At 42.6% G+C, this 12,091-nt stretch overlaps 1 protein-coding gene across 4 annotated transcripts in view; it reads left to right on the plus strand.

Annotated features, from left to right (window-relative positions):
- The window catches only part of Pbx1 (PBX homeobox 1), a 308,716-nt gene that overhangs the window by 239,155 nt on the left and 57,470 nt on the right, over positions 1-12,091 (plus strand). For 2 of the 4 annotated variants that reach the window (XM_048421022.3, XM_048421019.3), the window contains exons 6-8: positions 3,756-3,915; positions 10,148-10,260; positions 11,622-11,711. In XM_048421022.3, the coding sequence (XP_048276979.1) occupies positions 3,756-3,915; positions 10,148-10,260; positions 11,622-11,711 (363 nt within the window). The remainder of the gene's footprint in view (positions 1-3,755; positions 3,916-10,147; positions 10,261-11,621; positions 11,712-12,091) is intronic. The other 2 variants (XM_048421024.3, XM_048421023.3) reach the window with 1 other exon arrangement.

The raw sequence follows: 12,091 nt of genomic DNA on the forward strand, positions 1-12,091 counted from the left end.
AGCATTTTTTTCTAGATTTAGACCTCTTGTCTATTGAAATATAGTGTGGGAGGGGAGGAAATGATACCCTTGCTACGAGGAATGGTTTTAAGAAGCGAACCATACCACTAAGTCACAGATCAGTAGATTTTAGTCCTCTACTTCCAAGGTAGAGTTCAACCAATCCAGGGACTGAATCTGAAGTCTGTGATTCCAGATTCCAAAGTTTAAATTTACCTAGAAAGGAGGGAGGAACCTTTCTGGAGGCACCAAGATCAGAGCTAATGGTCCTGCCTTGCTCTAGCAACCTCTGCCTTCTTCACTGTGGAAGCTCAAGTGCTGAATACTTTGTTCACCAAAATACTTATTTAGATGCTATGTCTCCTTTCTTTCTGCCAACTGTCCTAAGACCATCACTCTCTGTGCATCTCTCCTCCTCTCTCTCTCTCTCTCTCTCTCTCTCTCTCTCTCTCTCTCTCACGCACACACGTACACACACACACACACACACACACAACCACCACCACCACAATAACAATAACACTAGTCAGGCTAAGCTGCTCCACATTACCAAGCAAAGCAAATCCTGGTGGGAAACTACATGAAACCATTTGTAGAATATTCTTTGTAGACAATGGTCAATGTGATATTCTAGAGGATTCACTCTTACTTTTGAAGGGTTTTCATTACACCACTTACTGATCATGGCTGATTGGAACATACATGTTAAAGGTGTATCTGTTTCTCGGATCTAGTGAAGTATTAAGTTTCTTTATGAGGTGGAATCTCAGTAACCACCCTTTTTAGCATTAGACTCATGGGATCCATCTAACCATTTTTGGTTTCTTGGTTCCCTTATTTCTGGGCTTCCTCTTTTCCCCTAGAGCCAGCCCCACTCCATCTTTTGAAGTTCACTTGTTTCGTTTCTTAGCTTTCATCAGTACATAATCCACTCAGTAAACCTTAGTCATTCATTTTCAGTCACTACTTCTTTTGACATGTATTGAAAAGCTATTGGTTACTCTCATGACCCCTGACATAAGTAGGCACATATACCTAAATCCCTCTGAAATGCCTCCAATGACCATCTTCTCCCTAGGATCCCCAAAGGCCGCTCCTTCCATGTGAGTGCTATTCTGAATATGGTATAGTTTGTTGTTGTTGTTGTTGTTCTTATTCTTATTCTTCTTCTTCTTATTTTTATTCTTATTCTTATTCTTATTCTTCTGGAGCTCAACACCCACCTCCCAAATAAATACACAGAGACTTATTTCTATTTATGAATGCTCAGCCTTAGCTTAGCTTATTTGTAGTCAGCTTTTCTTAACTTAAACTATTTATCTACCTTTTGCCTCTGGACTTTTACTTTTCTCTATTCTATATACTTTTCTGTACTTCTTACTCTATGGCTGGCTGTGTGGCCGGGTGGATGACCCCTGGCCTTCTTCTCTCCTCTTTTTTTTATGCCTCACCTTACTTCTTCTATGTATTCTCTCTGCCTAGAGCCCCATTTATCCTTCTCCTGCCTAGCTATTGACTAGGCAGCTCTTTATTAGACCAATGAGGTGTTGTAGACAGGCAAAGTAACACAACTTCATAGAGTTAAACAAATGCAACATCAAAAAACATGACACATCTTTGCATCATTAAACTAATATTCCACAAGAGTATGGTCCTCAGGTCCCTACCAGCAGCAGCAGCAGCAGCAGCAGCAGCAACAACAGCAGCAGCAGCAGGAGGAGGAGGAGGAGGAGGAGGATATCACCTGGGAGCTGTGAGAAACACGGCCTCTTGAGTCTTATACCAACCCTGTATCTGAATCTTTGAGACTAGGGCCTGGAATCTGTTTTCACAAACCATCTGTGAATACTTAACTCAGAAAAGCACCATTCCACGCACTCCCAGCTACAAATGTAACTCCATTTGAATATCCAGATGGGGCTTTTGTCCCGGAACACTAAACTCATGTATATCACTTCCCCCTGGATTTTGCCATGGCTCTGCCCATAGGCTCTTGAAACATAACATGCTTGAGATGTAAATCAAATGCTTCCCACAAAACCTATTATTCTTTCTGTATTGGCTGACTCATGCTATCTCATCCATATGCATCTAGTGCTTGACACATATTAGGCCTTTAGTCTATGACAGTTGAGTATTAATTAATGAGACACCAACTCTACATATTATCTGAGATAGATGATACTGCTATGTAGACACTGTAGGAAATGCCTGAGTCTGCCTAACGTCTTCCAAATAAGGTCTTTTCTAATGTAAACTGGAAGTCTTTCCCAAAACACAGCCCTGGACCTGGGTCATTTCTTTCTTCCCGGAAGGTCCTTCTAAACCACCTTTATCTTTCCCTCTTTTTCAAAAAATGCCCCAATCCCTTCCTTCCTCCCTTTTACACATAGAAATCAATAAGCAATGATAACTGTGAGTGATTCGTATGAACAGTGAAGCTTAGATCAAGAGGAATTTGAATTTTAGAGTGCAGGTAGACTCGGCACGGCCCTGAGTTGTACTCAGAAGCAACCTTCCTCCTCCAGTTTACCTCTGCTTTTCTGCATCTGCAACAAATAAAACAGTTTAGTCTTGAATTTTTTTTCTCTTGTTTGCTAATATTGCACTGGGATAGTTTGATTTTCATAATAAAGATTTGGCCTTTCTGCTGCAGTGTGAGTCACATAGGCCTTTGACTGTTAGCTGGCCTGATAAGATGTGTTAGCTTGTGAATGCATTCAAAAATAAGTATAGTTTTACCCTACAGTTTCTTTATCTGCCATTGTTGATGGAAGGTTGACAATGAATTATATATGAGGTATGTTTGTTACATGTGTGATCAATTTGTTCTTCCCTCATCAGTTTTCATAGTTTGTTTTGTAGTTAGATAAAAGCCACAATACTGTAGTCCAAATCCCATTGAAATGTAATGTGTTATTAGATGTCCCTCCCCGAGGCAGAACTTGGGGGGCGTAAACGTCAGCGTATGCCCCGACTCCTTTCTTGTAGAAGTCTTTGTAAAAATGGGAAAGGAGTACCCACTTGAGCCAAGACAGCGGCTCTGAGCCATAGGAAGGAAATAGATGAACAAAAGAAAGTAAATTAGGTTTCTTGTGTTCATCAGCTTTAACATTTGAAAACAGGAATTCAAAGTAATAATTAGTTGTATTTATCAATTGTTTGGCTTCTTTCTTTCCATACATAAGGCCAAGCTTTGTGCAAGATGATGAGAGAAACTATATTGATAAAGTCTATAGCACAATACAGCTAAAAATCAAAGTATATAGTAAGATCATTTAACTGATAAAAATTTCAAATTAGTGTATGCATAGAAACATCCATATACTGGTATAGATTGATGTGAATATTTTAAAGGCCTGTGTATTTTGCTTGTACAATGTCAGCTTTAGCATTGCTTTGAAAAAGAACAAACATAAACAAAGTAAATGTTTATTTAAATGTCATAAAGTAGGAGATAAGCAAATTGAAAATACTTGTTCTTAGTTGAAGTGTCCCAGCATCAGCGAGCAAGTCTTCCATAGGAGAGTGGCTGTCATAGCGCTCTTGTGGGGTTTTAGAGAACCCATAGCAGGTCATTGCTCTTTTTAAGGATCTGACTTTACTTCAGTGCTTTTAATTGATATTACAAAAGTCATGAGTGAGGTCAGAGTATTCCAGCCGTGCCCTCCCAGCCCTTCCCAGCCTCTTCCGTCTCTCTGCAGTGTCTTCTGAAGGGTGAAATACTAATTCTGACATCTCTCCTGCTACTCCAGGTATCAAACTGGTTTGGAAATAAACGGATCCGGTACAAGAAGAACATAGGTAAATTTCAAGAGGAAGCCAATATTTATGCTGCCAAAACGGCTGTCACTGCCACCAATGTGTCAGCCCACGGAAGCCAAGCTAACTCGCCCTCCACTCCCAACTCAGCGGGTTAGTTTCTTCTTTGATTTGGGGGAATTGTTCTCCATTTGTGTATTTGTTTTTCCTACTTTGAGACTTTAATTCGTACAATTTTTTTGGTTCATCGATTTATACATTCAATTATTATTTGTTGTTCGTGACACTTTTGGGTTTTGTTGTCAAATGAAAAGGGTGATGTGTTTGTGAGATGGGGCTGTCTCCAGATTCACGTTGTAATGTATTTGTTTACCTTAAAATGGAGGTACATTGTTTGGCTTTAATGAGTCCTCTAAACTCCCAGATCAAACTTTATGCTTAGAGGCTGTTCCTTTGGGTTCTCATATGATGTTTTTGTCCTCGTTTATCTTGCTGTCCCTGTAGTATAATGCCTGGGTTTTCTGCTGGCATTCATTCTGTGCAGGAATGTCCGCTCTTCTAGCAAAGATCTCATTAGCAAATTCTAATGCAGAGCCAGGCTACAATATTTCCTCGATGCTGTTTAGAGATATTATTCTCTATTGTTTTGTTTTATTGGCTTTCTTTATGTAAACTATCGGGAAAATTGCAAGCTGTTAATTACAGACCTTTCAGACTTGAGTGTTCATATTATAATTTCAATCATTTACCCTGGGTCTAAGTTTTATTTCCACAAACATGCATTGTACCACTAAATGTAGACTTTAGGCTGACCTAGAAGTACATTTGGGAAATGCCCCATCACTTCTGAATTTCCATGATGCCAGTAAAATCAGTAATATAGGAAATATAACCTTCATACTTGCATGCTGTAGAAAGCATTTTGAGACTTCTGCTAGGGTGGATAAAGGGAACACAGACATTACCATATTAAATATGTCTAGTATCAGTCATCCTTCTCCATAACAGATGAAATATATTTATTTGGAATGTGTAATGCACTTCTAAGTCTGATGATACCAATCATATACTAGCAAATCTAATTATATCACATCATAATATGGTTGCAAATCTGGGGTTTCTGGGATTTCTTTGAGTATATCGTGACTTTAACCTCACAGTCTAGTTGTTCACAAAAGGGCTTCTTCCTGCCGTTTGCCACCTTAGTAACTGGCTACCTTTAGGGCCCCACTCACTTCTGTGAGCCTCCCCTTGAGCTAATTTGTTAGCATCAGGTTCTCCAAGTCCCTGAGCTATATACTACCAAGACCTTTTTTTGTTTCATTGGAATCACGCATGAAGAGAGCTCTTGGCTTTGTAACCCTTCCCATCATACAACACTGTTTAATTTGATCCAGTTCTATGTTTCTCAGACATGCAGGCCAGGTGACCCTGAAGAACACATTTGTTTTTGAAAGTTCTTTTGGTTTTGATGTTGTTGTTGTTGGCCAGTGTTCTTCTTCCTCGTCATGGGTGTGATTGATAAAAGATCCTGGCTAACAGGTTCAATAACCCCAGTTTCCTCCTTTCCTATCTGGTCGATTATTAAAGATTTCATACCAGGCATCACAAGGCGAACTGCAATGCTAGGCAGGCAGTCACACTTATCTCTTTGGAAGAAGTATAATTCTGTCAATATTAGCAAAAATGCACTCAGCACTCCTGCAGAGGTTATCATAATGCAAAACAGATATCAAAATGACTTTTTTCCCTGTCCCTGCTCTATCTGCATCACAGATGGCTTCGTGTGATTTATGACTAGTCCTTAGAAGGGCCCTGTGGGCTCCCTTCATTACTAAATCCATAACTATTTTTCTTTCCTAAAGCCCTTAAAAAGAGAAAAGTAAGCATTTTAACCCCCACTCTGTGTTTAAGAATTATGTTGGCTCTTATAGAATGTCAGTCTGATTACAGTTTCCTAAGGAATTTTCTGGTGGCTTAAACTTCGTATGACTATTCTGAGCACAAAGGACATTATTATGGAAAACTTGAGCTAAGCCTTCCAGTTGTGCCTAAGTTGTTGGAAATCCTTTGCAGAGGAACCCTTTGTAGTGTTCTCTTTCTAATACAGAGACCAAAGGAAACACTATTGTAGATGTATAATAGCTTGGAATTTTAGAAGATAGATGTCTTAACAGGAAAAGGTAGATGGGCTTTTCTGTATTTTCTTCAGCTTTTAACAGCCTAAATCACGGCATAGATTGGAGGAGAAGTGCTCAAACTTTTACACAGAGTGTTTATTATATCGTGTGCGGGCTCTCCAGTCATTTCAAAGGAGAAATGGTAATGGAAAGAGGTTGTAAATAAGAGGTTGATGTATGAAAAGGTATTTAGGTAGATTTTGAAGTCCAGGATTTTGGCACCCAGGACAGTTTTATATTCTCAGTCTGGAAATGGAAATTCTCCCAGCGTCTTTGCTTTGTTTACATACTCATTTCCACTGCACGACAGACAACACTGCAAATAAATCCTCTTCCTTCTCCTGGCTTTTGTGTGGGGAAGAGCACTCCAGGGTGGTTACCGAGACCACACTTCCATAGCCCTGTTTCTTCAGTAGACCTCGCCTCCTCTCCGGTAGCCCCACATCATAAAAATCACTTAGAGCTAGGTTCTGCCAGGGAATTTGCAAGGGTAGAGTGACTTTCAGCAGTTGTTACTGTGTCTTCTAGCGGGGGTGGGCAAAACACATGCAGTGATGGGGAAGGATGAAAGGAAAACAGTTGAGAGAGGGTATAGAGAGCGAGAGGACCAATTGACATCGTTGTAAAAAGCCTTGGTTCTAACACAACTAGAAAAGCCCCAAGTCATGAGCTCTCCGTTTCCCATGTTTGAAAAGATTATAAAAGCATGAATTGAAGACTCAGAAAAAGGCAAGTGCTTTTATGGAAGCAAGAATGAGATGTAATTAGGTTTGTATCTAGTAATAGGATCTGTCCTCTGTCCTCCCCGATGACATGGAGGTCTGGCTGAGTCAGGCCAGTCACCTCGTCCATGGTAAACATGTTGTTTTTAGACTACAGAAATTAAAGCAATATTGGCCATGTAGCTGCTTCATAAAAATATATATACTCAAAGAGGAGCCATGAGCTCATACTTTCAGACATTTTGAGTTTTTTAAGACACATACCCTTTGTGGGTCATTGGTTCTCAACTAGAGGTTAGTACGTAGCCCAGCAGACATTCAGTCGTATCTGGAGATGGTTTTTGCTGTCATTGTCTTAGAGAGTGTTACTGACATGAATAGATAGAAATGAAGAGCCACTTAACCATCCCACAAGGCATAAGATATTCTCCACATCAAAGAATTATCCGGCCTACAGCGTCAGTAGTGCCAAGACTGGGAAACAATGCTCTAGGTTTAAGTTAGATTTTATTATTAAGTTAGTTGGGTTTTATTGCACATCTGGGTTTTGCTTGTTTGTTTTGTTTTTCTGAACAAGCTTTAGACTCCTAAAGATGATTTGAAGTGAAAATACTATCTTCAAGAACTCGCCTTATGAACATGGATGCTCACACATTTTCATGTCATAGTGCTTGCCCAAGCAAACGCGTTAGACTCCTGGGTGATCCTTTATTTCTTCTCTGTCTAATTAAGTGCAGATATCAGTCTGCACACACCTCAAGGATCTGTGTGTGTACACTTGCCTTCACTCCTAAGTCGAATTCAGGACCTTCTCACTGACAGCACATCTCAAAGTGTGCTTCTAGTCATTGCTAATTCCTAGCAATATCTGCAGCCTGCAGATAACGTGGCTGGGTGGTCTCAGCAAACCGGGTAATATGCAGCCACGCTTATGCAGCCACTCTTTGGGAATTCCACAGCCCTTTCAAGAAAGCCCATTCACTGTTCGGGAAAGATGTGCCTCTCAGGAGGCTCTCCTTTCAAGGAGCCATTTCTTCCCAGCCTTCAGTGCCAGGTGAAGAGCACACCACCATACTTTGGGACTTGTGTAGACTTTGCTGCGGCACTCGACATACTTGGTCCCCTCCATCCACTCCATCACTGCCTCTAGATTCTCAGCAGAGAGCCACGACAGTGCCATACCTGGGTGTATAGAGACCACGAAATGCTGAAACAGCACAGCCAAGAGCACGAGGGACGATTTCTACAATTACTGCTCTGACACAAATGCATTTGTACAAGAAGTACATTTGTATGCGCATGTTTATCCCTGTGTATATTACATAGCCAGGCATATTTACAGTTTATCTGTGCACATATATATTTTTAAAAAAATCATCTGTGTCAATTGCAGTGTATATCTTGTAAATGGCACACTCCGTGTCTGCATGCTTGTATGGATGCCATGCTCGTTGGCATTGGTGTAGCCCTTTGGGGATTTCTCCCATGGCACAGGTTATGTAGTGATTACCAATAAACCCTCAGCTGAGCATACAGCATGTGTGATTGTTACATGGTATCAGAGAATGGGAAAGAAATAAAATACCTGGGCTTCAGACTCATCACTTTGGAGCTAAGGAGCGTGGGAAATCTGATGACATAAATGTGGCTATTGTGTACATTCTTGATTCCAATAAGTACTGAACAAGACCTTTATATTGCAATGGTTTTATTGCTTAGGCCATGTCTCTGTGGTTACAAACTTTATCTAATGGGGCCACAACTTGTCTGTCAATGCCTGGGTATGCGATACAGCCATAAGAGTTTGATCTACAATACGTGTTGCTTCTTCCATAGTTGGGGAAGATGGGTTCAAATATAGTGTGTCATACTAATGGAAGGAAGTTACAGGCCAAATCTTCTTTCCACTGACTGAATATAAATCACACATGATGAGATCTTATTCCTGTTTTGCTTAGATCCAGTGTTTCTAATTCTGTTTAGATAAGCTACATACGGAAATATGTGTCAGATGAAACACAGTCCTTTTGTTAATATTTAATTTCTCTCTCAACCATGAGGATAGCATTCCCTTTGCATAGAAAAGCTGGAATGAGAAGAGGGCTAGAGGCAGCATCAGTTTTTATAGAAATAGTTCCACAGCTTCTTGTATGAAGATGCACACTCCCCAGAACTAAGGAAAATGGAGGTGGTTCTTAACTGGTGGTTGTCCCCAAGATTACAAATGCCTGGTTCCCCTAAATGGCTCTTGTTGCAGACATGTGGTGACACAGTATACGGTCGTGTACCAGTTACTGGGGCAGAGAGGAGAACACACTGTTAAGTGACGGTTCTCCAAAGGGAAAGGAAAGGCCTTCTCCTCTGCTTAGCTGTGGGTAGACAGCTCTCTTGCAGAGTTTAGGTCCCTGTCTTGGGAGAAGAGACAGAATGCATCAGATGGGGGGCATGACTCATTGCTAGGTGACTCCCCATTGGTGGTGGCTGCCAGAAGACTCACACGAGAGCACAGGCTTAGAAGTCACACAGTGCAACTGACCTGGGTCCCTGAGGTCTCTCCTTTGCCAGGCTAATGTCATGTTTTTAACCAAACCTTGCACGTTGAGCTTTCTTTCCTTTGCATTGAACTGCACGATGACTTTGGAGCTCTAATTAGCTTCATAAGCCCTGGTGTTCAGGGTGAGCTTGGGCTAGGTTCACCCCATAGGAGCCTGTGTAAGGATCTAAAGCCAGCCGCATGGAACTTCCGTCTCTGGGAGGTGAAAGCCCATAGCTGACCGCCTGTTCTGGAGGCTCACTTTAAAAACCACTGGAAGCATCCCACGCATGCTTGAAATTCTTGGCCTAGTATTCTGCTTCATCTTTCTGAATTCTGGCAACTGATAGGAAAAATAAGCCATTCTCACATAATCTTGAAATCTTTGCGGTTTCCACATAGTAAGGAAGTTTACCTTATTTCTAGAAACCGAGAGTATCAGTAAACTTCGGGAGACATTGCCTCTGTGCACGCTCCTGTGTGCTGCCCCTATGTGAGTAGATGGGTTCAGCAAAGCATATTTAGAACCCACAAAAGGTGCCCTGATGCCCTATTATGGCGGCAGAAATATCACTGGCCAACCCATACCATTGGCCACAGTCTTCGTCTTATTGACCTCCTGGCCAAGCCTAGAACGTGAGAGCCATGAAAGAGAAATCTTACATAGACTACACGAGAAGAATTGAGCTTCCCTTTCTCAACTTCCAGTTGCTAGCAGAAAACGGTCTCAGTGACACCTTGTAGTGAGGGGTAACTTCATGTAACAGCGACAATGTGCACCCTCTTGCTTGCTCTGTTCTTCATGCTACTAACCAGGTTCTGTGGTTGTCGTTGTCGTCTTACATTTGATTTGGGGGGTTGCTTTGCATGTCCTACTCCTCTTGGCTGTTGGTTGCGGGGTCAAGCCTTTTTCTTTCTGTGATTCAGGTGCCTCACTCTTTCCTTTCCAGGTTCTTCCAGTTCTTTTAACATGTCAAACTCTGGAGATTTGTTCATGAGCGTGCAGTCACTCAATGGGGATTCTTACCAAGGGGCCCAGGTTGGAGCCAACGTGCAATCACAGGTAGGGACCCAGCCAATATGCCACCAGGTGAATTCAGGAGAGTCCAAGAGCCTTCAGGTGTATCAGCTTCCTGCTTCTGTCCAGACAGAGAGGAGCAAAAAAGAAAGGAAGGGAGAGGCAGACACACAGCAGCCAAACCAAATCGAAACAAAACAAAATAGGAAATACAACCGTTACCGTAGGGCATCATGTCCATGCTTTGTGGATATGTTTGGCTCTGGATTGTCAGTCACTCTAGGAAGGCAGGAAAAGAGGAAGTGCAGAGTGAGGTGAAGGAGGCCCGTGAGGCAGGTGGGACTGGCATCTTCATTTTTCTTCAAGGGGAAAGGATTTTCAGCCCGCTGTCTCTTCCGAGTCTCCGTCTCTTCTGTTGGTTTCCCATCTCCTGGCTTGGCTAACATAAAGAAGTCGTCAATGGTCAGGCAAATGCCCTGATATCTCCTGTTTTCATTTTCAACTTTAAAATGACCACGCCAGCTTGACTACACACATACGCTTAGTCACCCTTGAGGTCAGTGGACTCGAGTGTCTGCTGATAAGACCACACTGGGAACCAAAAATCAGTCATGTGTAAAAACCTCAGTGCTACTTAGTAAAGCTATCCGCCATCCGGACAGATACCTTGGGAGGCCGTCCTGCTATCTCTGCATGAAGTGTGACGCGACAGGGTGAAGTCGTATGCTCTGGGTCACAATGACTCGGGAAGATGTGAGCCGCAGCTACCCATGTGTCCTATCCGACAGATGGGACAGAAAGCATTACGTGCCTGGACTAGACAGCTGGCTGGTGACTCAGCCCCTTGCTCGGGAAGCACTGCCTGGAAACAAATTTGAGGTGATACAGGCAGACTTTGGTCATGTGACCAAATGGCTTACCATCGTCTAGATCCTTGATTTAAAAAACAAAAAACAAAACAAAACAAAAAAAAAAAACTGGGTCTTTATCTCAGTCTCCTCTCTCTGTGACATGGCTGCCCAAGACTAAACAGAACCTTGGCTCTCCTACAAGCTGCATGGAATGATCTATAGGGAAGAGAAGTGGTAGTTGGGGCTCCGTCCTCTCCCCTCCAACCCCCTCTGGCACCACAGTCCCTGACACCCCACACAGCTCTTCAATCTGTCTCAGTTTGGGGAGCCCAAGTTTGCTTTTACTGTTTCACTGAACTCCGAAGTAACAATGGATTTGGCATGGGGAGAGTCCCAGCCTCTTCCTCACGGACTCTCCTCCTGGAAGAATATCTCTAAAATGATTGCTTTAATGTGGCGTGCCACATCAGTAGCCTGTAAGACGATGATGTGCCACATCTCCTCCCCCCCCACACACACAACTAATTGCTTCTCTGTTGTTGTTTCTCTGTCTAGGTGGATACCCTTCGCCATGTTATCAGCCAGACAGGAGGATACAGTGACGGACTCGCAGCCAGTCAGATGTACAGTCCGCAGGGCATCAGTGTAAGCAAACAAGGCTCCCTGAACCCTTTGTTTCTATTCTATCACTGCCAATTATTTCAAAGCCACAGGGCCCAGAATGCCACTTAGTAGGGCTTGTCTTCGCTCTACAGCCACCTAGTTTCATGTTTCTCTATCGGTCATGCCATCGGCAGCATCCGCCCCGTGAAAAAAAAGTGGTGATTGGGCGGGCTTCATGCAGGCAGCTGGCGTCTAGGGCTGTCAGACACAATCAGTGTTTGCGTGGCACCTGCGGCCACATGCGTTCAGCTGAGAGGAGCTGCTAAACAGGTGACACCTAGTCTAACAGTGGTAGGAAATGTCACCGCAGACTGAGACCAGGGCATCTGCAGAAGAAAACCAGCAGCCCAGACCCATTGTGG

Source organism: Myodes glareolus, chromosome 5, assembly GCF_982192425.1.
Source record: "Myodes glareolus chromosome 5, mMyoGla1.1, whole genome shotgun sequence".
In the NCBI taxonomy this organism is placed as follows: Eukaryota; Metazoa; Chordata; class Mammalia; order Rodentia; family Cricetidae; genus Myodes; species Myodes glareolus.